Below are 26,971 nucleotides of genomic sequence, written 5' to 3'. Positions count from 1 at the left end.
TGTCACTTTAATCCTAGGTAGGTACAATTTGTTTTACCTAAACCACAGTTAGTGTAGGTTAGTTAATTAGGTAGGATAATTCATACTTATTATTGTTAAAATCTGCTGTCAATATTTCAGGTTTTAATTAGGGGAGAAATTTTAGAATCTAGGTGAAACCCGTCCATTTGACTGAAGAACATTTACTGATACTCGTGCAGATGCTTAGTATTTGCATCGATAACGATACCAGTATCGGTATCTGTGCAGCCCTAGCTAAAGTGGAACTTCACTCTCTCACTCAAAATCGACTATTTTTAATCATTATGCTGCTAGCATTAGTAAACAGATAGGAAGGTAGATTATATTTACTTGTTTTAAACTTTTTTTTAAATTTCTTTAGTTACTTCCTTGTTTTCAGACTTAAGCAAACATTGTCATATATCACAGGAGTCTTCAAGAGGGGTTTTCTCAGGTAAGCACAAACTCCTGCCTGTATGCCTAGGCTAAGGGCAGATGGATTTCAGGAAGTAAAGGCTACATGAATAATCTGCCCTTACTCAAGATGGCCACTGCCAGAAATGCTAGGGGGGTGATTTTCAAAGAGATTTCTCAGCAAAATAAAGCACGGAGACATGGATGGATTGGGGGGGGGGGGGTTGGTTTACATATTAAAAATGAATTAAGTAGGATTTTTTGTTTGTGGTGCTTAGATGCAGTGTAGTTCTGCTTTAAGTTTACATTTTAAGGGTTGTAATAAAGCCTAGTTCCAGTCAAATATATTTTGTGTTTTTTTTTTTTTTTTTTTTTCGGATAGGGTGGAAAAAAGTTTCAGGATTGTATTTCTACCTATGACACCAGTGGGGAGATTTTTTCTTTTTTCCTGTTCCTGCTCCCTCTTCCTGTGCCTATTGCCTTATAGCCTGTCCCTGTCCCAGAAGCAAATATAGGTTTCCTTTTCTCCTAATCTAAAGCATATCCTAATAAATCACCTTTATATGTGAAGCCACAGTAGCCACCGTTGGTGGAACCTTGTCTTGAAGAGTCCTGTGATTATATATACGCCCGTTCTTAACCTCGGAAACCACTAAGCAACTTTTTCACTCCCTTGTTCTATCTCGCCTTGACTATTGTAACTCCCTCCTCATTGGCCTACCTCATCACAGGCTATCCCCTCTTCAGTCTATCATGAATACTGCTGCCAGACTCATCCACCTTACTAACCGTTCTGTATCTGCCACCCCTCTCTGCCAATCCCTCCACTGGTTTCCCATTGCCCAACGGATAAAATTCAAAACATTAACAATAACATATAAGGCCATTTATAACTCTGCCCCAAATTACATCAACGATCTTGTCTCCAAATATCACCCAAACTGTCCTCTCCGCTCCTCGCATGACCTCCTACTCTCTAGCTCCCTTGTCTCCTCCTCCAATGCTCATCTCCAGGACTTCTCCAGAGCTTCCACCATCCTCTGGAACTCTCTACCCCAATGTATCAGACTATCGCCTACTCTGCTCACTTTTAGGTGATCTATGAAAACCTATCTCTTCAGGGAAGCCTATCCTGCTCTCAGCTAATAATGGAATCTTCTACTCTTCCTACCAGTCCATCCCCCCCAGTTATTACCTTTTGTACCACTAACTCCTCCCTCCTAGATTGTAAGCTCCAAGGAGCAGGGCTCTCCTAACCCTCTTATATTGAACTGTATTGTTGCTGTATTGTCTCCCTTTATATTGTAAAGCGCTGAGCAAACTGTTGGCGCTATATAAATCCTGTATAATAATAATATTATATATGAATAGTTGTTAGTCAATAATCCCTGTGTTCTAGACATTTTACCGCATAAACCTTCTACTTGCGATTACTTAAAGTTCCTGAAAATCTTTCGTAAGTTCCTAAAATCTAAAGTTCAGTTCTGAAAACTAATTGTGAATGCAGAACAGAAAAGAGCAAAGAAGACACATGCTGCACAGTGCACAGGATTAGGTTTTTCAACTGTGTACAATGAGGAAAGCTGAAGATTTCAAGATGAAATCAGGTAATCAAGAGATAAGGTCACCTCTCCTTTCATTAGAGAGCTGCCAATTATTCTTTATTAATTGTATTATTATAACAAGGACACACACTACCACAGTATGTTGTTTAATATTTTGTTTAGTCATCATTTCAAATGTACCTTAGAATTTAATACTGTTGCAGATAATGTTATACTATTCAATCCGATTCCCAGTCAAAATATTCCAGATTCTGCTGATATGGGTTGAGTTTGGATCTGGGGTGAGTCCAGATCCATCAATTTCCAATCTGTTCTGCTTAAATGGAATATATGGGTGGGAGCAACAGGAATTTATGAAGATCTGACCCATATCAAAATTGTGCAAATCATTTGCATCTTATAGCCTTTCTTTTTAGTTAAACTGGCCATACACTAGCAGAATTCCATTAGAAATATTTTTTATTAAGAACGTTCATTCACTTTTCTAATCATTAGGGGTGTTAAATTGACATTCATTTTAGACCATAGTGATGAGAAAATATGAAGGAGCAAGATGGAAATTTCTAACAGTGAATGTGATTTTTGTTAGGGAAATCATTTTCATTCCAAAATCAAATGTTAAAGCAATTAAAAATGTAAAGTTTTTTTGAATGACATTTGTAAAGTCCTTGAATGTACTGAAATTTTTCATATAAATGTTCGGACAAATATTTTTACGAATGTCTGTTCGAAAATCTACTAGTTTATACCCAGCCTTAGCCAGTAGATAGCATAACTTTGAAATCCTCTTTTGTCTACTTTACCAGTTTTTTTTAATGGTATCACCTTATTTTGCTTGCTACGAGTTGAATCCCAATTTATCCAATCTAGTTTTGCTCCATCCTCTATAATAAAATGTCAAAAACCAGACAATAAAAGGTTTGATGGTATTTCCAAAAATGTAAAAGTTTTGATACATTTATTCAATTGTAAAAAGCTAAATATTTATCACCATAGCATTCAGTGATACTGTTCTGTTTGGACTTACAATGCGCATGTCAGGACTAGGGATGAGCTGCCGAATTTCAAATGTTCAGAAGCCTGGGTAATGGCCAAGTTAAATGGGTGTTTTATTGTGCCAATCTTACGGCTGCAGTCAGAAGTGAAACATTTAGCAGCAGTTTTACTATTGATGCTAAATGTGACAGCTTTCAGCTCAGGACTCCTATTTCTTAGGAAGGTGGTGGCTGCCAGCACCCTGACAACCATTGCCGTATCTGTGCTCGGCCATTCAGCTGTCAACTGAGGATTCCAGCTGACGATTGAATGTAAACAAAGCGGTTGGGATAGTGCATACTATGCAGTCCATATCACACAAGGGGCAGAAAAAAATCAGCACAAGGGACAATACTTACATTTGATGTGAAGTGTCCCTTGTGCTCAGGATTATGCAGCATATAGCCCTATCTACAAAGTGTAGTATCAGAAATATGTAACATAGTTCCCAGTACACAGAGTGCAGTGGTAAAGAGTATGTAATGTGCAGTAGAGCATACAGAGTGCAGGGCTCAGGAGTATGTAACAAAAAACCCATTGTACAGATTGCAGCATTCAGGAGTACTGTCGTGAGCCATTAACCTCCCTAGCGGTCTGATTATGTCAGTATTTCTGTGCTCAAAGTGGTACATTTTTTTGCATGGAAATATGTTGTTTTTTCATTATAGGCCTGTAATTCTTAGGAATAACTCACTGAAATCTGTCCGAACAAGAGTCTAGTAAACATCCGAGGTATGAAAAAATTTGAAACACAAAATCATAAATTATAATATAATAAATAATCATAAAAAATAATAATATAATAATAATAAAAATTTAAATTCAATAATATCATCAAACCAAAAACACTGAAATTTGAAATAGAGCGCCAAGTTTGCACATCACTGAGCTTAGTTGCAAAATCGTTTTCAGTGTCTGCTGACGAATTTCCCCCACGAATCATTATCACTCAATTCTGCAAGTGGTTCTGATTTACTATCGCTGTTCTCTAGCTGATCTAAACCCGCTTTTGACATAAAGGGACGCTTTTTGGACGCCATGGACGCTTCTCATTTTCCAGGCAGAAAGAACAGTAAAAATGCAGGCAGGGCACAGGACAAAGCACTCGGGACAAAATGTATGTGAAATGGTTTGATACAGTAATGTTATACTATCAGATTTTAGTGTATTCAGTGAATGTCACTTTTAAATTTTTTTAATTTCCTGCCGGTTCCGTCCCCCGTATGTCCCGTATGTACTGACGGTCACAGGGAAAGGTAAGTGCAGAAGAGATCCCTGAGCAACGCTGCAGTGTATTCCCGAGTGTGGCTCGGGGTTACCGCTTTTGGTACTGAGAGTTAACCCCAAGCTACACTCGAGAATTCCTGCCAGGTAGGTTAATATGTAAAATATGAGTGTAAGAGGTATGTAACATATAGCACAGCATACAGAGTATAGTAGTTCTGAATATGTACCGTAGAATGTATGTTACAAAACCTTACTGCTGCACCCTGCATGCTTTGCCATATGTTACATACTCTTGGTAGCTGAACTCTGTATGCTTTACTGTCCCTTAGCAAATGTCCCTTGTTCTCCCCAAGCATAAATCCCCCGTCACTCAAGTCATCCCCCTCTAAAGTATCCATCGAATACTCACCTCTGCACAGTTCTTTGCTCACCTTTGCGCACCCCCATTCACAGCACACCTCTGCAACCCTCATCTACAGCTCACCTGTGCACACCCCCATCCATAGCTCACCTCTTCTTTCCCTGTCCAAAACTCACCTCTTCTCCCCCTATCCACAGCTCGCCTCTTCTCCCCTTATTCGCAGTTCACCTCTACTTCTCCCCCCTTAGCACCACCCCATACACAACTCAGCTTTGCATCCCCTGTCAACATCTCACCTCTGCACCCCTGTCCACAGCTTATCTGTGTCCCCTTCCACATTTCACTTCTGCACCCCCATCCTCAGCTCACCCCAATTCACAGCTCTCACCTCTACAACCTTCAATCTTTCACCTCTGCACCCTCAGCTGCCCCCACAGCTCTCACATCTGCACAACCTACTCCCCCCCAACCTGCCCACCCCTCCACAGCTTTCACTTTGTACAACCTGCCCCCTATCCTCCGCAGCTCTCTCCTCTGCACAAATCCCCACCCCCCCTCCCCTCCCCAGCTCTCCTTCCTGCTACTTTCACCACTCAAGTCAAGTATATTACTGCTGGAAAAAGATTAGATGTCGCAACAAAGACTAACTAAAATTTATTTTTTTATCAAACTGCTTTTAATGCAAGCAATAAAATGAAAGTATAAATAAAACTCTATTATACTTGTAAAATATAAAAATATGTGGCTGACACTGTATTTGAGAATCGTACTACTGTGCAAAACCCTATAACAGCTTAAAGGCATCCCCCAAATACGTAAAGGATTGGTGTTTCACCATGTCGTCCTCAAAGTTGTATAAAAGAAGGCCCCCCTCACTGTTACACAGTAGTTTTTTACTTTTATTGCACCAATAAATGTCCTCCATGGCAGTGCCCAGCTCTCCATTCTTTTTTGTTTACAAATCTCTTGCCAATTAGCCTTAAAAATTGCCAGAATTGATTTTCAAGATTTGTCAGCATAGACATCAACAGGGCTCACTGCAATTTTCAGACTTTATGAATGCCCCACAAACCAAACCCAGACACATTTGCTCATCCTTAAACAGCCATTTTACTGGATTTACTGCAGATTTCCAGGAAAGGTAATGGTCAACATTATACCAATAACGCTGGTCACCTAGTAAGATTACCTACTTTCTCCAAAAAAAACCTACTCTATGCAGATCTACATAGCTCTGGCTCAGTCTTTCAACTGTGAAACACTGATCACCTTTTTAAGATACTACTTTAATCTTAGGAATATTAAGGTATGGTAGAAATGTAGTAGGTTTCTGAAACATATGAGCTATAATCCACTGTGGTAAGTTTAATTATTTTGAAATTTGAGGTAACTGTTAGTTAAATAGTCAAAATCTAATAACAAATTTGAAGCTGTGTAACAATATCTCTTTCTATTGTTGAAATGTGTCAGCTATGTAGTGCATGAGGGTTGCTATGAGCGATGTCTAAGGGCACTAAAATGCACACATTATGCTATCAAAATCCTACTGCCGCTCTGCATGCCTGCAACAGCCCCAAAACAAGAACGCAGTGGGGGCAGGGGTGGACTGACAACTCATGAAGCCCCCGGGCAATAGGGGATCATGGAGCCCCGGTGTCCTTGCCCAAACTCAAAAAAGCCTATGAAAAGGTACCAGGGGCATCTCATGGGGCCCCCTACTGACCCTGGGCCCTCAAGCACTGCCCAAGTTTCCAAAAGGTCAGTCCGCCCCTGGGTGGATGTTATTTACTAAACCTAGAGATTGCAAAATCTGGTGCAACTCAGGATAGAAACCAATCAGCTTCCAGGTTTTATTGCCAAAGCTTAATTAAACAAGCTGAATTTAGAAGCTGATTGGTTACCATGCACATCTGCATCAGATTCTGGGTGCACCCGTTTTAGTAAATCTACCCTACTATGTCCTAAATAACACATCTTTTAAATACATTTAGTGACACCCATTTTGGAACATGGCCAATTCCCCTAATGGAGACGTGATGAGAAACATAGACTTCTGAAGAACAGAGATGAGCACCAACTTCAATTTAAACTATAAATTCATTAAACAATGAAGAACATGTCTGTAATGTAACATATGTTGATTGGAGGGTGGATTTTAGTTGGAAGTTCATAGTATGTCTTCACTTGTCATCAGGGTATTCTTGTTCAGAAAATATGTATGCGAATATGAAAGATCTCAACGAGCAGAAGCTGGAGAATGATCCAAAGGCCAAAGGTGATTTTGTACAACAAGTATAACTGCATTTTTCATCATAGAACCCTAAAGACATGTCTTGGTTTATTGGACTTTTGTCTTCTACTGTTTCTTGATAGTTTGCTATACTTTCGTGTGGGGGGACCCTAGGATCCCATTCACAGTAACCTTCCCTGTAACTCCCACCCTCATACTAACCTTCCTTGTAAAGCTAACACTCACATTAACCCTTTCTTAACCACTTTCCAGTCTATTGTAAAATTACGGCCAGGCGGGACTTTTGTCGTTCCTAGTGGACGTCATATAATGTCCTGCCGGAACATGCTGTGCGGCCACACTGTGGCACGATCTGTCACTGTCCCGGGCCGCTGCCAGCAGCATGTGATTGCTGTGACCAATCACAACAGATCACATGGCAATTGTAAACAATTGATGGCTTCAATTCATGCCATTCATTGTGTACAACTGTGTTGCTAGCTGTGATTGTTCACAGTGATCACACAGTACAGACAGGGCCAATCACAGCCCATCTGTACAATGTGAATAGCTGTGGCCAGTTAAAGCTAACAACAATACACAATGAATGAATCAATTTCGTTCAATAAAAATGGTTGCTTATACCAGTGAAATTCACTGGTATAAGCAATCATAATGTGTAAAAAAATCCTGATAATTTCCCCAGAGTAGTGCAATGTTACTATGGCAGCATTATATTGCTCTGGTCACAGTGTCTTTAAAAAAAAAAAAAAACTGTTAAAAAGAGAAAAACATTTTTTAAAAAAATATTTTTTTTTACATACTGTCAACAGTTCCTGATCATGCGACACCAGTTATATGATGATGCTGTACTGCACTGGTGATAGTAGGTACAAAAAAAAATTTTGAACTTTTAAAAACATTTCTCCAATTTCCAAATGTTATGACAAAAAATTACAACTTTAAAAACCTTGCCATGCCTGTTACTAAGTACCTTGGACTCTACTTTCCAAAAAGGAGGTAATTTGGGAGATATTTGTACTGTCCTAAAATTTTTGGGCCTCAAGAAATTATACAGGCCATCAGGACTGATCAATTTCCTGTTTATGTATCATAGTCTGTGGTCTTTCTTACAGACTAATTAATAAATACCGACTTGGATTATTTTCACCAAAGAATGAAGAAGAATGCATTTTGGCCTAAATTTATGAAGAAAGTTTATTTATTTGCAAAATATTATGACAGAATCAAAGAAAAACTAGAAAAATACAAATTAATTGAATACTTGTGAGCCACTAGAAGTTGTCTTACTTTTAGAGCAATTGATTCCGTGTGTAAAAATAATATTGAAGAAAAACTAGCTTTTTTTCAACATTTTTGGTCTTTTTTCATTTATTTTGCAAAAAATAAAAACCCAGTGGTGATTAAATAGCACCAAAAAACCTCATTTTGTGTGAAAAAACTTTCATGGGTACAATGTTGTGTGACCACGCAATTGTTATTCAAAGTGCAACAATGCTGAAAGCTGAAAATTGGCCCAAGCAGAAAGAAGGGAAAAGTGCAGGTGAAGTGGTCAACACTAGCGCTCAAATTAACCATCCCTGTAACCCCAAACCTAACACTAGCCCTCCCTATAACCCTAGCACTATCCTCCCTTTGCATACTCGCCTTTTCTGTACCAGGATCCCTTTAGCCAAAGGAATTCCTTTCTGTACTGAAAGACACAGAAGTCCCTGTACCTGTGTAGCTCAGTGCAATAAGCTAGAGCAAAGAGCTGTATTTGTTGTGAATGGCCCTATAGAATCTTTTGGAACTGGAGGGAAATAGAAATGCAAAACATCTAGACTAAATCTGTAGTCTCAGTCACAACTCCATCTCTCTATATTTCCAGCTACCAAGAATATACAAGATTGGTTTACACTGGTTCTGGTCATTTGCTTACTCTTGGTGTTCCTTATTCTGGTTATCTTCACAAGTCTTCTGTTTGTTTACTGTAAGTATCAGCAATGCAGATGAAATACTTGTTCTCTTTCTTTTTGGGATGAAGAAAAGAGAGAACCTTTAATTATGTTTGAGGGTTTGTGGCATTCACTTTTGCTTTTAAAAACTGATTATAATAGCATGGACCTATCAAGAAGTTAGAAGTGTTCCAAAACTTCTCACTTTGTGTTAGAGTTTTGGTAACTATAACTCTAATGTATGTTCTCTCTACCTTGAAACACCCTATATCAACAGTTGGTTCCAGGGCTTCTTATAGGCCAGTCAATGTCTGTACTCCTGTAGAAAACTGGGCACTTCCAACCTTGTGGCAACAGTTTGGTTAGACTATTTTTTGTTCCAGCATGACTGTGCCTCTCCTGACCTCAAAATTATTGAAGACCAATTGCAAGTCAAATCTTATCATCCAAAATCCTCGCAAATGTTCTTTTGGATGTATGGGCACAAATTCCCATAAGCCTAGTACACACAGTAAGTTTTTCTCGTTCAACCAAGCGGGCTGAACATCTGATGTTGGTGCAGTGATCTCCCCATTGAGTTTTTGTGTTATGAAAGGGGAACTGCCCCCTTCCAGACCACAGCGATCAGTTTTGCAATAGGATAACTGTCATACTCATTTAAGTTTAGTGGCACTGGAAGGGTGTCCACAAACATTTGGCCATTTAGTGCAGGTTTATGTACACAGAGAAAACTTTGTGTAGATGAGGTGATCCTAGCAGTGTTTGGGGCTCCATATGTCAAAGGTTGTGAGCCTACAGACTCCAGTGGTGGAAATCTGGTCCAGGCAATAATATACACGTACATCATGAACTTTCTAAAGAATGGTTGTTTATCAAGTAGCATTAGTTTGACTTGTGGCAATGTAAGAAATACCATTCATATCTGAAAACCAATGTAAGAGCATTCTTCTCTCAAATGTACTGAGGCAAAAAATGTGTCCAAATTAAAAGAATAAATACCAATCAGAGTGTGATTATAAGGGAACCAATAGTGCTCTGTCTAGGAAGTGCCTACCTTGGCTTCACTGCTGGGAGAATAAAGATGCTCACACAAAGTTACCATGGGACATACCCAAAGGCTTAACACTTTCATTGCCAACTCTAATCTTTGGATAAAGCCTCATAAACCTTTAGTAAGGATCAGCACAGTTTGGTCTACACTGCTGTAATATTGTATGTCTAAAACCTTTTGTAATAAATGTACACACGTTATATTGCTTTGTGTGCCCTACCCAGATAATAGGATTACAAAAGAAGTTTCAGACCTGATGAATAGTGGTAAGTGATTATGAAGCCTGTATTTTTGACATTTAGATACTTCTGCAATTTTCTTTTTCTCACTATATGCTACAATGATGTTTTGGTGAAAAGTAACTTCTAGTCAATCTGTGGTTTGTGATTTAAAGTGAACCTGTCATTCTTCAATAACTACAGTACATTGAAGTAGTAAGGCTAGGACTTAGACACTGCTTGGTTCTTTCAGTGAGTAGGCTAGTAGTGCATTTTAGTGTGTTTTGGATAGAATTGTGAAAGGTCAGAGACTCTGTCGGGTGTTGATTAAAGCAGTCTGTTCCCCTCTATAGCAATGCATACATTGAAGGCAGACATACCTGGACACAGCCCCTTCCCTCTTAAAGGTACAGCAACACCCTGAAGCTCAATATTGCCCAAGACAGCTGAAGACCCTTCAGTGTGTGTTTGCACCAAATCCAACAACACAACAATGGCAGCCACTTTGATCAATTTCAAACTAGGAAAAAATGCAAGGTGCACTTTTTTGACTGGATGATATGGCTGTGTAGTACATGTACAACTCATTTAACACTAGTTTACATCTTTATGATGGGGTTGCAGAGGTTTATTCCTTGCACATGCCACCTCTGGACCATAGCTAGAAGATTCACATAAGAAGCTGCAAGATGCCAGTAGGTCTGCCTCAGCTGGCCACAGTCTGTCTTTATTTTATGACCTATTTTTTCATGCATGATTTTAATTTGTTTTTGTTTCCTTTTCGTCTTTAAAGACACAATAATGCTGAAGAAAGAGGTGAATGATCTCAAAAACATAGGTCAGTGGTCAAGTGACTCTTCAGGCTTATTGGTAATAATGTAAACTTACATCTTCTCCCAGTAGTTTGTGGTCAGCTCCCTCACTGCCTCATATTCCACCAGCTTCATAGCCGATAGTCGAATAGCTGAACTTAAATGTAGTTGTGGGTTTTCTTCTACTATACCATACTTGCCAACTGTCCTGAATCTGCCAGGACAATTATACTTTCTAGTAAGCTGCCCCGCTACAGCTCAGTCATAGACTTTGTCCCAGAATCAGGGGTGTGCAGACAGCAGCAGTGTCATTGCTTCTAAATGTAGCACTATTCCCTGTTGCTGAGTATCAGGTCCTCCTATAGTCCTGCACAGCCAGGCAACACACATTTTCCATTCAGACTTGCATCCAGGTGACAATAACCAGTTCTTGAGCTAGTTTTTTGGATTTTATTAGGGGAATTACAACTTGGAAGGGGTAAGGTGAGTATGGGATGCCCAAGGCTAATGGTAACAGAGAACAATCTTCCTGAACTATGTACAAGTCTTTACAACAAAAATCCTCTTCTGGAGAGCTAGCCAGCATCTCCTGTAGTACCACCCCAGACCCCAGATACTCCTTATCCAGCTGTTCTGGGTGAATCCCTGGGCAGGGGATCCAGCGCCTGTAACTTTAAGAGAAGACAGTCCTGGGTAGTAAGCTAATCCAGTTTCCCACCAGAGTGCTACTTGCCCTTACTGGCCCAGGGGGTGCAGGTTTACATACTCAGTCCTTCACCTATGCTGCTGCTGGGTCAGTGGCTGCTCTCAGGCCTTGTGCTGAACCGCTCCTTCACTGCTGCATAGATAGTCTTGCTCTGGGGGCCAGTGGAGTCCCAACCTTTCCTCCTTTCAAGCTTCCCTGCCTGTAGGTAAGCCCCCTCCCATCTGGGTTCCCTCCCAGGCGCACGCTCTCTAGCTTCACGTCTCCATCTTCCACCCAAACTATCTCTCTCTTTCTGCTAAGCAGGTTATGTCACCTTTAAGGGCTGCCCTGACCTCATGCCAAGCCTCCTGTTGGGGATTGGTTGGGTCCCCTAAAAGTGCATTCTAGCCACTCCTTACCTCCACCCACTGCTTCTAGAACCTTCTCCAAAGTTCTACTGCAGGGGGAAGTCTCAGAGAGGTAATCTGCAGAGCATCTCAGCTTTGACCACAATTTGACCCTGCTGTGACTGTTACACCTGGGCTGCTACTCAGCCCCTATCTAAAGAATCAACACTAAGTCCCCATAGCTATCTAGGAGGGTGCTACATAAATATATACACCTCCTGGTGCATACTTGCCAACTGTCCCAGATTTGCCAGGACAGTCTCGCTTTCTAGTAAGCTGTCCCGCTACAGCTCAGTCAAAGGCTTTGTCCTGGGATCAGGGCTGTGGGGAAAGCAGCAGTGTCATTGCTTCTAAATACATACAGTGCCAGGCCTGGCCATGACAGCACCCACTGAATCCTTAGTACCAGCAAAGTGATTCAGCACCTGAACGTTAGTAATGTTTTCAAACCCACCTCAAACCAAACCCAGCTATGTGTGGCTCACCCCTAATAGTGAGTTCTGGTGGGATGGCACATTTGTCCATAGTGTCCAGCTAAATATTGTTTGCTTGAGCAGAGTATCAAGGCATTAGCAGGCACAACATAAAATAAATACATAATAAATATTTTGAATTACAAATACATATGTATAGCAAAAACATATGCAGTGATAAAAATATATATCACAAAATCCCTGAATATAGAATATTGCAATCTAGAGCAGCCATTCTCAACCATATTACTTCAGAGGAAACCTTGAAATAATTTTCAGGTCTTTGGGAACCCTGATAAAACCAGTTCATTGAGGTCAGTAGTAAAATGTCCCTTACATTGGTGTGCAGTGGGAAAATGCCCCTGTATAGCAGTGGTCAGAGTGGCACCCTTACAGACAGCTAAAAAGAGCATTGGTGTTATGCAGCTGGCTCTGCCAGGTGGTGTTGGAGCTGCAGCTATACAAGCACCATGAATGGAAAGTCAGTTAGACAAAGCTCAGGTTTATCCAGAGAGAAATAAATAAACATAACTCAGAAATATTCTTTCCTCTTGCTCTATACTCCAGGGACACTCCTTAAGAACAAGCATAAGAAGGGAATAGTCTGATCCCAAAAAATACAGAAAAGATGAAGATTAAAGCTCAGGCTGACTACAGCATAGCTTCTCACTAAACTTTGACTAGGGAGTCTCCAACTTAAGGTAAGGTCCCTATAGAAGATATGAGTAAACTTTTTGAAGCATGAAATTAAGTATGTTTCCACTGTCTCTGTAGAAACAAGTCTGCAGTAGGAAGTAAATTGAGTGTTCATTGGGAAACAGAAGTTGGGCAATAAGTGAAGTGTGTGAAAGACATACAAACAGTATGCGTCTCTGGTCTGGTGCCAAAAAAGAAGTCAGAGAGGAATTAACTCCTGAAAAGGGATGTATAAGGTTCCTCAAGATTAGCAGTGAGTCCAATACAGATGTGCTCAACAGTTTGCATACCCTTGGAGAATTTGTAATACTATGCATTATTTTTAAGGGACACATTGAGGCAGGCAAAACACATTTCTTTCATTTCTTACGATATTCACATTCAACTGTAGGTCACAACAGAATGGTACAATCAAAAAACAAAACATGGCAACAAGTAATTTTGAACCCCTGTTCAAAAGTCTGCATACTATTATTTCTTAATACTGTGAATTGCCCCCTTTAGCATCAATGACAGTGTGCAGTCTTTTGTAATAGTTGCCTATGAGACCCCAAATTCTTGCAGGTGATATAGCTGCCCATTCATCTTGGCAAAATGCTTCCAGGTCATGCAAAGTCTTTGGTTGTCTTGCATGAACCGCACGTTTGAGATCTCCCCAGAGTGGCTCAATGAAATTAAGGTCAGGAGACTGTGATGGCCATTCAAGAACTGTCACCTTTTTCTGCTGTAACTACTGGAGGGCCAACTTGGCCTTGTGCTTAGGGGCATTGTTGTGCTGGAAAGTCCAGGAATGTCCCATGCACAGCTTTATTGAAGAAGAATGAAATGTTTCTGCCAGTATTTTCTGATAAGATGCCATCAAATTTCACACGATTCCCCATGCCTTTAGAGCTCACACACACCCAAAATATCAGTGAGCCACCACCATGCTTCACAGTGGGGATGATATTTTTGTTGCTATAGGTATTGTTGACCCCTCTCCAAGCTCAGCGCTTTTGGTTTTAGTCTCATCACTCCAGATTACAGTGTGCTAGAAACTGTGAGGAGTGTCAAGGTGTTGTCAGACATATTGTAAACAGGCTTTTTTGTGGCTTTGGGGCAGTAAAGGCTTCTTTCTGGCACCTCAACCATGCAGCTCATGATCAAGTAACGTCGTATTGCGCTCCTTAAAACAATAACACCATCTTTTTTCCAGAGCAGTCTACATTTCTCCTGAGGTTACCTGTGGGTTTTTCTTGGTATCCTGAACAATTCTTCTGGCAGCTGTGGCTGCATTCCTTCTTGGTCTACCTGACCTTGGCTTGGTATCAAGAGATCCCTGAATTTTCCACTTCTTAACAAGTGATTGAACAGCACTGACTGGCATATTCAAGGCTTTAGATATCTTTTTGCATCCTTTTCCATCTTTATAAAGTTCCATTACCTTGTTACTCAGGTCTTTTGACAGTTCTTTTATTGTCTCCATGGGTCATTATCCAGCCTGTTCAGTGCATCCATGTGAGAGCTAACAAACTAATTGACTATTTAGACACAGACATAAATTGCAATTTAAAAAGCCACAGATTTGGGAAATTAACTTTTAATTGCCATTTTAACCTGTGTGTGTCACCTTGTGTATCTGTACCAAGGGCAAACATTCCAGGGGATGAAAACTTTTGATCAGGGTCATTTGGGCAATTTCTATTATCATTATGATTTAAAAAGGAGCCAAAAAAGTTTGTGATAATAAATGGCTTCATATGATCACTATCCTTAAATAAATGACAGTTTTGATCAGTCATATTTTCAATATCAGTGCCAAAATTTCACGATTTCTGCCAGGGTATGCAAATTTTTTAGCACAACTATAGTTGAAAATCCTTCCATCTCTGCAGGCGATGGGGTTGAGTCTCAGGCCCTATGGGTCTAAGACCATTACTCACACTCACTGAGAACTGCTGGGTCAGATACTTAGCCAGTGCTGCTAAGCTACATCCTGCAACAATCTATGGTCTAGACCAGGAGTCTCCAAACTTTCTAAACAAAGAGCCAGTTTACTGTCCTTCAGACTTTAGGATGGCAGAACTGTGGCTATTGGAAGAATAAAATGCCCTGACATCAGTGGGAGTAAGCAATGCAGAATTGAGCCCCCTCATTGGTGTCATTGGGTGGGAAGAAACATGCTCCATCATTGATGTAATTGGGAGAAATTGTGCCCCATCATTGGTGTCATTCGGAGGAACTGTTCCCCATTGTTAATGTCATAGAGAGGAATTGTGCCCCTTTGTTGATTTTAGTGGAGGGAATTATGCCCCATTGTTGGTGTCTGAGGATGAAATATTGCCCCAAGGGCCAGATAAAAGCAAGTAAAGGGCCGCTTCTGGCCCCTGGGCCACAGTTTGCAGACCCCTGGTCTAGACCAGTGGTTTTCAACCTTTTTTTCAGTCAAGGCACTGTTTAAAATTCTGCACAATCTCGAGGCACCTCATTCTAAAAAGTGAAAAAGGAAACAAATAGTTTTACACAATGCAGAAACATCCATTCAAGTTGGTCACCCAACAACAGAAATGATTTATTCTTTCAAAGCATACACACCCTAGTTTGAACACTGGTTCTGACTAGTAATTGCAATGTTTCTCTTTTTCCTCAGTTTCTCTCTCTCCCTGATCTAATGTGACCCCAATGATGATGGAGAAGGGCAGGGAAGGGGCAAACAAGAATGTTGTGCAGGCATCCAACGTCTTCCTTATCAGCCAATTACATAATTGATTGTTATGAATCTGCCGACTAGAAGTTCTAATGGTGCACAATAAAAACCTGAGGCTTTGTGCACCTAAAAGGTAGACTTCATCCACCTACTGGCTTGTACACAATTTTGGGGCAATTTTTAGGCATTTGCCAAGGCACCCCTGAAGAAACCTGAAGGCACCTCGGGGTGCCTGGGCACCCTGGTTGAAAAAGACTGGTCTAGCACTACAGGCTCATACTCTCCAGGAATGAGATTAAAATTAGTGGAAAGCCTGGCAGAGCCCCAAAGCACTGCAGAGGTTAATATGATCAAGATCTTCCTTCTTACCTGTCATTAGACAAGAATGGCCTTCACTGATCTCCTTTTAATAATGCTACTTGCCTTGCTGTCAGGCTGATGCTTTGACTTTAATAGCTTGCAAGCCAATGGCTTAAGACAAGAACACAACACAGATGTTCTGATTGGCTACAGAACACCAGCAATGGCAACATACACATATCTCTCAAGGTAGGTTTACATTAAAAGTAAAGGAGGCATAGCAATTAACATAGCAAGTATGTATAAAAAAGAATGCATCGTTATGTAAGCCTTTCACTCTGATTGGCTGTGAAGAGTTTTATTGGGGGGAAATTATTGCTGTTTGCTTTAGAACAAGATGTCTTTATCTTGTCTTATATCAGAAGATTTTTATATGATCTTTATTTCTCTGCAGTAAAAGAATGCACTTCACAGTTTGAAAACAAAATAGAACAGCATAAAAATGAAACAAGTAAGTCAGTAACTGTGTATTCGTGTGTAAAGAAGGGATTGCATAATGGTTTTCTAAATTAATGTCTTTTTCTATGTATTCATTTTTGGACATACACTTTTCTTTCTTTTCTTTTTTTACATACTCATACTTACATGAAACGTAATATTTTGTATTCTCATCTGCAGCCAGCAGGTGGAACTCTCAGCTCCTTTTTATATATTTTCCAAGCTCTGCTTAGCTTCTCTTTGGAAAAGTCTATTGTATACAGAATTCAAAAGATCAAGCTGTAATTTACACACAACTGAATGTGATAGGGCAGTGACTCCTCCCTCCCTCCATTTTTCTCTTTATGAGGTTTCCCTTCAGAGAAGGATGCTATGGGAAACCATGTATTCTGAATATAAGTAGTAAATCAAGGAACATAAATGCAGCACTCTTTAGGAGCATTATTTTGTTCCATGCATATGCAATTGGCCACTCTTTAGGAGCATTATTTTGTTCCATGCATATGCAATTGGCCACAGATTTTTGTCAGGCCAGTAGCACATCTATTAGGTGCCTGACAAAGTCTATGTGTCACGAAACCTCCATATTCTAAGGCACTTTGATCCATCTTTTTATACGTTAAATTAAGAAGTATACACCACACTGGAATTGTGGTTTATTGTGAGATGTGGTGACTGCAACATTTTTAAAGGTCTCTTCCATTAATGTTAATGGAATATGGAAACCTCCATATTCTAAGGCACTTTGATCCATCTTTTTATACGTTAAATTAAGAAGTATACACCACACTGGAATTGTGGTTTATTGTGAGATGTGGTGACTGCAACATTTTTAAAGGTCTCTTCCATTAATGTTATTTTTTTTTGCCAGAACCTTCCTGTGAGAGTGGTTGGCTAGAATTTGATGCTAATTGTTACTTCTTCTCGAATTTTGAACTGAACTGGATGAATGCTGAGAAGATGTGCCTTAACAGAGAAAGTCATCTGGTTATAATTACAAGTGTAGCGGAGCAGGTAAATGGTTCAGAGCATTATCATTATTTTTAATCAGGTTTTAGGCTTGAGAGCATCACGTGCCAAAGTGAAAGTGAATCTGCCCTGGCAGGGGAGGACTTGGCCTTGACCTTTGGTCTGGGCTGCCAAACACTAGCCCCTTCATGGCAGGGACATACACTATATTGCCAAAAGTATTGGAACACATATCTTTAAATGCACATGAACTTTAATGGTATCCCAGTTTTAATCCATAGGGTTCAATATTGAGTTGGCCCACCCTTTGCAGCTATGACAGCTTCAACTCTTCTGGGAAGGCTGTCCACACTGTCAACACCCCTTCCCCAAGTTCAGTCCAATCAAAATTTGAGCCTTGCAGCAGGCTCTGCATCGTAGATGTTCTCATTCCTTAGTGATTCCACGAGCGTTGCAGCTGTTGGGGAGGAGGGATCTCTGTCCCTGGCATGTATCCCACAATGTGAAACACACTGTCTGTCTTCTGTTGGCACTCGCACTGTCACTGTCCACGATTGGCCTTGATTTCTGAGACACAGCCTGGGACAAGGTTGGTTGGACAGCTTTTGAAAACCCGTGACTGTCCCAGCCAAATCGGGACAGTTGGCAACTATGCAGCACATGCTTGGTGAGGATGTTATGGGGAGCAATACAAGCTGTTCCTTACTACATGAAAAAGGTGAAAGAATACAATAATGCCAGGAGAGGTATATCTTTGGGTAATGTCTGAACAGTACACTGTAAAACTTTGTGGACTTAGAGTAGTAGTGTGTGTGGGTGTGTGTAATCATACCTTCAATTATTTATGGGCATCTCTCTTAGACATTCCTGAACCAACACCTTAATGGGAAGATATATTGGATTGGTATGACAGATATGGAGACTGAAGGCAAATTTCAATGGGTTGATGGTACTTTGTTCAACTCATCATTATACACGTAAGTTATGTATGCTATAATTTCAGTATAATGCAGTAAGTGCATACCACAGTTAAAGCTATACGCTCATCAATGTGGTACATATTTAGCATTACATTTTTAAAGAGTGCTGAAAATACTAAGAATCACACTGATGTCAGATCAGAGTTCTGCCAATCATAAGCACCACTGTCTCACCACTGCATGGGATCTTATAAAGTGTCTATGCATGCCTCCTGATTGGCAGCTCAACAGGCAACTGGAGGTTTGCACACAACATTGCTGTTAATCGCAAGAGTGATTTCATCATGCTTCCTGTGTGCACAAGATTGCTGTTAATCATAAGGATGAATACATCATCCTTCCTGCTGATGCCGGGAAATGTTGGGTACTCGAAATCTTATGAGAAGATGATCCTGCGCTGTGCTGCACCATCTTATCCAGAGATTTGGAGTGCTCTGAATTTCTCAAAATCACATAGGTAGAATGATGACATACAGTACATACCTTTCATCCAACTTCCTTCTATTAGCGCTTAGGCAAGGGTGATGTCATCATTCTTCCAGCAAGCTTGACAGGAAATGTTGAGCAGTCCATATCTTATGAGAATATGATCATGCACTACTTTTTTTTATTCGTTATGTGTTTTTATGGGGGGGGGCTTGGTCTGGGCAGATTAAAAAACGCAAAGAGCATCAAAAACCCGTTAGAAATGTGTCAAAAACCCACAAAATGCATTTCTGCAGCAGCTTCATTTAAGTCTATAGAACCAAAACTCACCTAAAAAAGTCCCTGACCCTTTACAAAAATCTCACCAGTTGAAAATGCGTGAACTTCACCCATAGGAAATCATGCTAAATGGACTGTAGATAGATAGATCTAGATAGACAGATAGATAAACAGACAGAGAGAGAGACAGACATGTTTTTTTGGTAAATGATTGGTGAATTGAGGTGAACACCATTTTCTATTCACTAAACTGTATTAGCATTCACTAGTGTGCTACTAGAAAAGTGTAGTGAATGATAGGTAAAATCATTGTGTGACTCGTGGTAGTTGTGTGGGTCATGTGATTATGGTTGGGTTATTGCAGGTCAGCTAGATGGCCCTATTGCCTCCTCCTGACTCTGAAGGACCATAGAACCTTCCAGAGGTCATGCATATTCAAGGGGGCCAATCCCATTTTTGAAGGCCCTGGTAGAGTGGTGGACTGGCCTATAAGTATGGGAGAGTCAGGCTTACAGGGGAGTGCTGAGGAGATTGTCAGAGTTTAGGAGGGGTCCCCTCAGTCTGGAAGGGGGGGGGGCGGCCTTTAGGCTGGGCTCTGGCTCACTCAGGAGGATACATTCTGTGGAGAGGTGATGAAATCAGGCCTGGAGCAGCAGGGAGCAAATGGACAGTGTGAGTACAGCAGCACACTTTGGGATCTGAAAGGGGAAAGACTGCCACACGTAGCAAGCTTTCCAAGGATGATATTAAACTAAATTATTTTATCCTTGATACGGGAGATCTTCTGAGAAGTCAGGAGGGCTGGTGGTGTCTGCAGGCCAGGGATCTGGGAATAGCTTCATAGTAGGAGAGAACTCACGTCTCTATATGTAGCTACAGAAAGCAAAGTGATTTCTGAGGGGCTGCTAGTTCCTCGCCCATAAGGGGAAGCTGCTACTGATCCGCAACAACTGTCAGCTTTCAAGAAAAGAACAGTCAAGTCAAGTTGGGCATCCCATAATCCCTATTTCCCTATCCAAGTTGAATTCCCCCAAATAAAACAACAAAAGTCCATGGACTGGTCATTGTCTCTGGGTGCAAGTATGTGTGAAAATACCAGTTGTCTGGCTGTGTGGAGGTGAAACTGACGACATAGCAGCCCTCATGAGGGTAGCACTACATGAACATTGTCTATTATGTTAGTAAATTACCAGCATTCTGGCAATTCTCACAAGATTTAAATGATTGGTGGGTGATATGACTTATAAACATTGACCAAATATGAAATTATTGTATATTCTGTAAAGCAGCAGCAGCAGCCAAACAGTAGCTTGAGAGTTACTTATGACTCTTTACTTTGGGGTGGCTGCCTACTTTGGCAGACATTTAGCATCTATTACTGGCAAGACTATAAGCTTCCCATACACATGAAGCCATGCTAAGATTGCCTATCTTATTTTATTCACTACAATAATTTAAAGTGTTTCTAAAGCCAAAAGTTTTTTCAAAATTGAAAGCAAAAAATGTTTTATGGCTTTCTGTCCTCCTCCTTCCCTGTGTGAAGGGGAAGAGAGGGGAGAAGAGTTTCAGCACTGTGCACGGCTGCATTTCTTCTCCCAGAGTCCCATCTCTTCCTCTTCACACAGAGATTTGGAGAGCAGCAAGAGCCAACGTCAATCAAATGCAGTAAGGAGGAAGCGGGGGGCAGGGCTAAACTCCGCTATGTGTGTCTATGGAGTGTGGCTCCATAGACACACACAGCTCAGGAGGGAGCACACACTGTGTGCCCCCATAGCAAGTGGCTTGCTATGATGGCAGACGAAAAAGAGGTGGAGCCAAGAACACTGGCGATGGGCTTCAGAAAAGGAGATTTGGTGCTGGTCTGTGCATTACCATTGTATAGAGCAGCGGTTCTCAACCTGGGGGTCGCGACCCCTTTGGGGGTCGAACGACGCTTCCACAGGGGTCGCCTAAGACCATCGGAAAACACATATTTCCGATGGTCTTAGGAACCGAGACACCGCTCCTCGCCGCCGCCGCCGTCTCCAGGTGTGGGCGGGATGACATGCCGCCCCTGTCATCTGGACACACCTCGAGATCAATCCTCGCCTGTGATTGGCCGCCGGCACTGTAGCTCAGGAGAGGCACACAGGCGGCCAATCACCGGCAAGGAGGTGGAGCTTGGAGAGGAGGAGCCGAGCGGCACCGCGAAGATCGAGCGAGTGAAGAGGAGGAGAGCGGCCGGAGAAGGAAGACATCTGACAGGTAAGTGTCGGTACCATGGGAGAGGGAGGGAGCAAGCGAGCCCAGGCTGGAGCAGGGGTCTGCAAGGTAAGTATCATTGGTGTCAGTGGGAATAGTGCCCCATCATTGGTGTCACTAATACCAATGATGGGGCACTATTCCTCCCACTGACACCAACGATGGGACACTATTCCTCCCACTGACACCAATGATGGGGCACTATTCCTCCCACTGACACCAACGATGGGGCACTATTCCTCCCCCAAATGACACCAACGATGGGGCACTATTCCTCCCCCACTGACACCAAGGATGGGGCACGATTCCTCCCCCCACTGACACCAACGATGGGGCACAATTCCTCCCCCCACTGACACCAAGGATGGGGCACTATTCCTCCCCCCACTGACACCAAGGATGGGGCACTATTCCTCCCCCCACTGACACCAAAGATGGGGCACTATTCCTCCTCCCACTGATACCTATGATGGGGCACTATTCCCCCCACTGACACTAATGATGGGGCACTATTCCCCCCACTGACACCTATGATGGGGCACTATTCCTCCCCCCACTGACACCAATGATGGGGCACTATTCCTCCTCCCACTGACACCAATGATGGGGCACTATTCCTCCCACTGACAGCAATGATGGGGCACTATTCCTCCCACTGATACCAATGATGGGGCACTATTCCTCCCACTGATACCAATGATGAGGCACTATTCCTCCCACTGACACCGATGATGGGGCACTATTCCTCCCACTGACACCGATGATGGGGCACTATTCCTCCCACTGATACCGATGATGGGGCACTATTCCTCCCACTGATACCAATGATGGGGCACTATTCCTCCCACTGACACCGATGATGGGGCACTATTCCTCCCACTGACACCGATGACGGGGCACTATTCTTCACACTGATACCGATGACGAGGCACTATTCCTCCCACTGACACCGATGACGAGGCACTATTCCTCCCACTGACACCAATGACGGGGCACTATTCCTCCCACTGATACCAATGACGGGGCACTATTCCTCCCACTGATACCAATGACGGGGCACTATTCCTCCCACTGACACCAATGATCGGGCACTATTCCTCCCACTGATACCAATGATGGGACACTATTCCTCCCACTGATACCAATGATGGGGCACTATTCCCCCCCACTGACACCAATGATGGGGCACTATTCCTCCCACTGATACCAATGATGAGGCACTATTCCTCCCACTGATACCAATGATGGGGCACTATTCCTGCCACTGACACCAATGATGGGACACTATTCCTCACACTGACACCAATGATGGGGCACTATTCCTCCCACTGATACCAATGACGGGGCACTATTCCTCCCACTGACACCAATGACGAGGCACTATTCCTCCCACTGACACCAATGACGGGGCACTATTCCTACCACTGATACCAATGACGGGGCACTATTCCTCCCACTGACACCAATGACGGGGCACTATTCCTCCCACTGACACCAATGACGGGGCACTATTCCTCCCACTGACACCAATGACGGGGCACTATTCCTCCCACTGACACCAATGACGGGGCACTGTTCCTCCCACTGACACCAATGACGGGGCACTATTCCTCCCACTGACACCAATGAAGGGGGCACAATTCCTCCCACTGACACCAATGATGGGGCACTATTCCTCCCACTGATACCAATGATGGGGCACTATTCCTCCCAATGACACCAATGACGTGGCACTATTCCTCCTACTGCAAAATTACAGTTATGAAGTAGCAACGAAAATAATTTTATGGTTGGGGGTCACCACAACATGAGGAACTGTATTAAGGGGTCGCGGCGCTAGAAAGGTTGAGAACCACTGGTATAGAGCAATACCATTTTATAGAGCAGCAATGGGCAAACTACGGCCCGCGGGCCGTATACGGCCCTGCGGACCTTTTAATCCGGCCCGCGGAGTGTGATACTGTCAGGATGGCTGTCAGGATGTGTGTAGGCGGGGCAGCGTGACGAACGTGAGGGGAGCTAGGCTCCTCTCACAGTCCGCCCTGAAGACCGGAACGGCGCGGGAACACGGCGAGAGGAACGCGCGAAGCAAAGGTAAGTAAATTGACACAGGGGAGACTTGGGGACTTAATATGGGGGATGAATTAATATGGGGAATGAATTACTATAGGGGGATGAATTACTATAGGGGGGATGAATTACTATATGGGGGATGTATTACTATGGTGGATGAATTACTATGGGGGATGAATTACTATATGGGGGATGAATTACTATGGGGGATGAATTACTATGGGGGATGAATTACTATATGGGGGATTAATTACTATGGGGGATGAATTACTATATGGGGGATGAATTACTATATGGGGGATGAATTACTATGGGGGATGAATTACTATGGGGGAAGAATTACTATATGGGGGATTGATTACTATGGGGGATGAATTACTATGGGGGATGAATTACTATGGGGGATGAATTACTATATGGGGGATTAATTACTATGGGGGATGAATTACTATATGGGGGATTAATTACTATGGGGGATGAATTACTATGGGGGATAAATTACTATATGGGGGATGAATTACTATGTGGGATGAATTACTATGGGGGATGAATTACTATATGGGGGATTAATTACTATGCTTACTATGGGGGAATATTACTATACTTACTATGGATGACACATACACATCATTCATCTACTCTTGGTCCGGCCCCCGGGTCCAATATATGAACCCATTGCAGCCCTCAAGTCAAAAAGTTTGCCCACCCCTGGTATAGAGTATAACATGTTTATTAAAATAATTTTTAAAAATGTACTTTTAATAATGGTGACTTTCTCAAACATGTATCTTCCCTTATGCAGCTAATCATGACTTGTCAGCAATCAGAATGTGGCTAGCTAGCTGATAAACGAAGGGAAATGGTAATTTCATCCATTGTCTTTTTTAACCTGTGGCAGGTTTTGGAGCAGTGGAGAGCCAAATGACTTTGGGAGAAAGGAAGACTGCGCTACCTTGTCCATTCCAGAAAAATGGAATGATTATGAGTGTGATAAAACCCGACATGCTATCTGTGAGAAGAGACTGATATGAGATTGGCTTCATGCAAACATAAAGAAATTACAGCCCAAATCAACACAATTTTTGTTTTTAGTAGAGTAGGGAACACTAAGATCCTCTGCAATATCTTCCTGTGTCTCTTTTGCTGTGAATTCAGTTTTCTAACTGTTCTTTCTGATTTTCCCAACAGGTACAGAGACAGTATTTAAAAACTTGACAGAGGTTATAACTCTTCCTCACTCTATGCATAGCTTAACCCCTTCAAACCTGCCATCTGTATGTACAGTGGGTATAGAAAAGAATCACCCTCCTTTAAAATAATCACATTTTGTTGCTTTGCAGCCTGAAATGACAGTTTTTGTTTTATCCAGCTGTATTTACGCTGTGCAACTTGTAACATCCAAGTTAAAGATATAAAACCAACATGTCAACAAAACCAATGTGTACATTTGTCAGCATAAAATATAATTCTGAGCTGGGTATTTATCAGAATTGAGTTATTGTGATGTTATCTAGTGCTAATTGAAATCACTAAATGTGACATGGGCACCAAGAGTTGAATGATCCCTGGTCATAAAAGGGTTACAAAACAGTTTTGCATGCATTGGGTTCTACTGTGTATCTAAAGTCCAAACATTTTTTTCATTTTGTGTAGAGAAGTGTTATGAGCCCCAGTTGAGTTTTTATTTTTGTCTGTTGTTTGTCCTGGTAACCATTGCCACTGAACTGAAAAGTCTATAGTTGTGAGTTGTCACTACACCAGGACTCGAAAAAGATATCTTCCAATGGGAACAACTTGTTCCAGGGATGACTGTTTAAGAGGGGATTTCACCCACTTTGACGAGATTCCTTCTCACTTCATGTTGTGTCTTCAGGACCTTAACTGGGACAAATCTCCCTAATGGAGCGCTTACGGTAAAAAACAAACCATTATGGGTTTTAACCATTTCTCTCTCCATACAACACAATGTTTAGTCTTTAGGAATGCTTTATGGAATACTTACATCTTTCTACAGTGGGACTTTTCCAAACATCTCCATTTGTTGGTACTTACCAATGCAGAATCAGGAGCACAACGTTTAGTCTTTAGGAATGCTTTATGGAATACTTACATCTTTCTCCAGTGGGACTTTTCCAAACATCTTCATTTGTTGGTACTTACCAATGCAGAATCAGGAAGACTAACTGTTTAGTCAGAACCATGTGCCACAAAGAACACGAGTGTCCATATTAAGATTGGCTGTAAAGAATTACAAACCCTAATATGTACTGTAAACATCTACTATATATATTTCAGCTATGTACTGTACTTAGTTATTTGTAAAGAGTTTTGTTTTGATCATGTTCTTTCATGGTTTGTAATAAAATTAAAAAGGTTTGGTGCACTCTAGATGTCTTTATACTGAGAACTGATATATAGATAGTGTGGTAGTCTTACTTACCATTATTATGCTCTCAGCAGTGGTGTAACTAGAACCTTCAGGGCCCCGATGACCCTTGGCCGCTGCCCTTCCCTTTCGAGGCTGGTGGTTCAGTTGCAAGTGTGACCTTTGTGACTCTAGTAGTTCCAACATGGGTATCAATAGTTTTTTTTTTATTTACCATTTTTTTGTTGTTTTTACAAAATTTTTTAAAATTATTTTTAACATTTTTATAGGAGCCCTGTTGGGGAGTTTTAGTGAGATATCAGGGGTCTAAACAGACCTCTGATGTTCCACCTTTGAGACAGAAAATAGGACACAGCCCTCAATCTCCATCTCTGCAGCCTCAATTGCATTGAATGAATGGATAGGAAAAGCTCTGCACAGAGCTTCCCCTCCATTCATAAACTAAAACATAGTAAACACAGTTTACTTCAGCTCAGTTATGAATGTACAGAGTCAGTGACTCTGTTTATTCTGAAAAAGAAGGGGCTAATAAATAACACATTTACTAGCCCCTTCCCCGCTCTCCATCCTGAGAGATCCCCCGCAGAAGCCGGCGGGAGAGGAGGGGAACCCTACAGAGCTTCCTGTAATGCAAGAAACTACGAAAGACCTCCTGATGCTCACTTGCAGCCCTTCCCTCCAAGCCCAGTGGTGGAAGGCCAGGGCCTAGTTGCAAGTGTGACCTTTGTGACCCTGGTAGTTCTGCCACTGGTGTCAGTAGTTATTTTTTTTTGTTTTGCTTGTGTTTTTTTACCATTTTTTAAAATTGTTTTTACAATATTTCTTAAAATTATTTTTCACATTGGGGAGCTTCGGTGAGATATCAGGGGTCTAGACAGAAAACAGAGATTTGAGACAGAAAAGTAGAGATTGAGGGGGCGGGGGCGGCTGCATATAGAGGAAACAATCTCTCCATGTTCTTCCAGAAGCTCTTCCTCCTCTCCCTCCCGCAAGCATTCAGA

The 26,971-nt window shown here is 41.8% G+C and overlaps 1 protein-coding gene across 1 annotated transcript; it reads left to right on the top strand.

Moving 5' to 3' along the window:
* The first annotated feature begins 1,925 nt into the window (after positions 1-1,925).
* On the top strand, positions 1,926-25,972 carry LOC149436927 (CD209 antigen-like protein C). Its single transcript, XM_089661246.1, has 9 exons — positions 1,926-2,021; positions 6,797-6,877; positions 8,724-8,825; positions 10,066-10,107; positions 10,853-10,897; positions 16,573-16,629; positions 17,488-17,630; positions 18,447-18,562; positions 24,483-25,972. The coding sequence occupies exons 1-9, from the start codon at positions 1,988-1,990 to the stop codon at positions 24,613-24,615; spliced, it is 753 nt and encodes a 250-aa protein (XP_089517372.1). The 5' UTR covers positions 1,926-1,987; the 3' UTR covers positions 24,616-25,972.
* The last annotated feature ends 999 nt before the right edge of the window (positions 25,973-26,971 follow it).

Source organism: Staurois parvus, unplaced genomic scaffold, assembly GCF_062004578.1.
Source record: "Staurois parvus isolate SC_StPar_1 unplaced genomic scaffold, SC_StPar_1.0 ptg001328l, whole genome shotgun sequence".
Lineage (NCBI taxonomy): Eukaryota > Metazoa > Chordata > Amphibia > Anura > Ranidae > Staurois > Staurois parvus.
The sequence above is the reverse complement of the archived record's forward strand: the minus strand, read 5'-3'. Positions and strand labels throughout refer to the sequence as shown.

What these genes read in the sequence shown, in the direction of transcription:
- LOC149436927 (XM_089661246.1), top strand. Translation starts at nt 1,988, where the DNA reads ATGAGGAAAGCTGAAGATTTCAAGATGAAATCAG. An exon ending in TTCAGACCTGATGAATAGTG is followed by an intron (nt 10,108 to 10,852) that starts GTAAGTGATTAT and finishes TCGTCTTTAAAG; the next exon opens with ACACAATAATGCTGAAGAAA. An exon ending in TTCAACTCATCATTATACAC is followed by an intron (nt 18,563 to 24,482) that starts GTAAGTTATGTA and finishes AACCTGTGGCAG; the next exon opens with GTTTTGGAGCAGTGGAGAGC.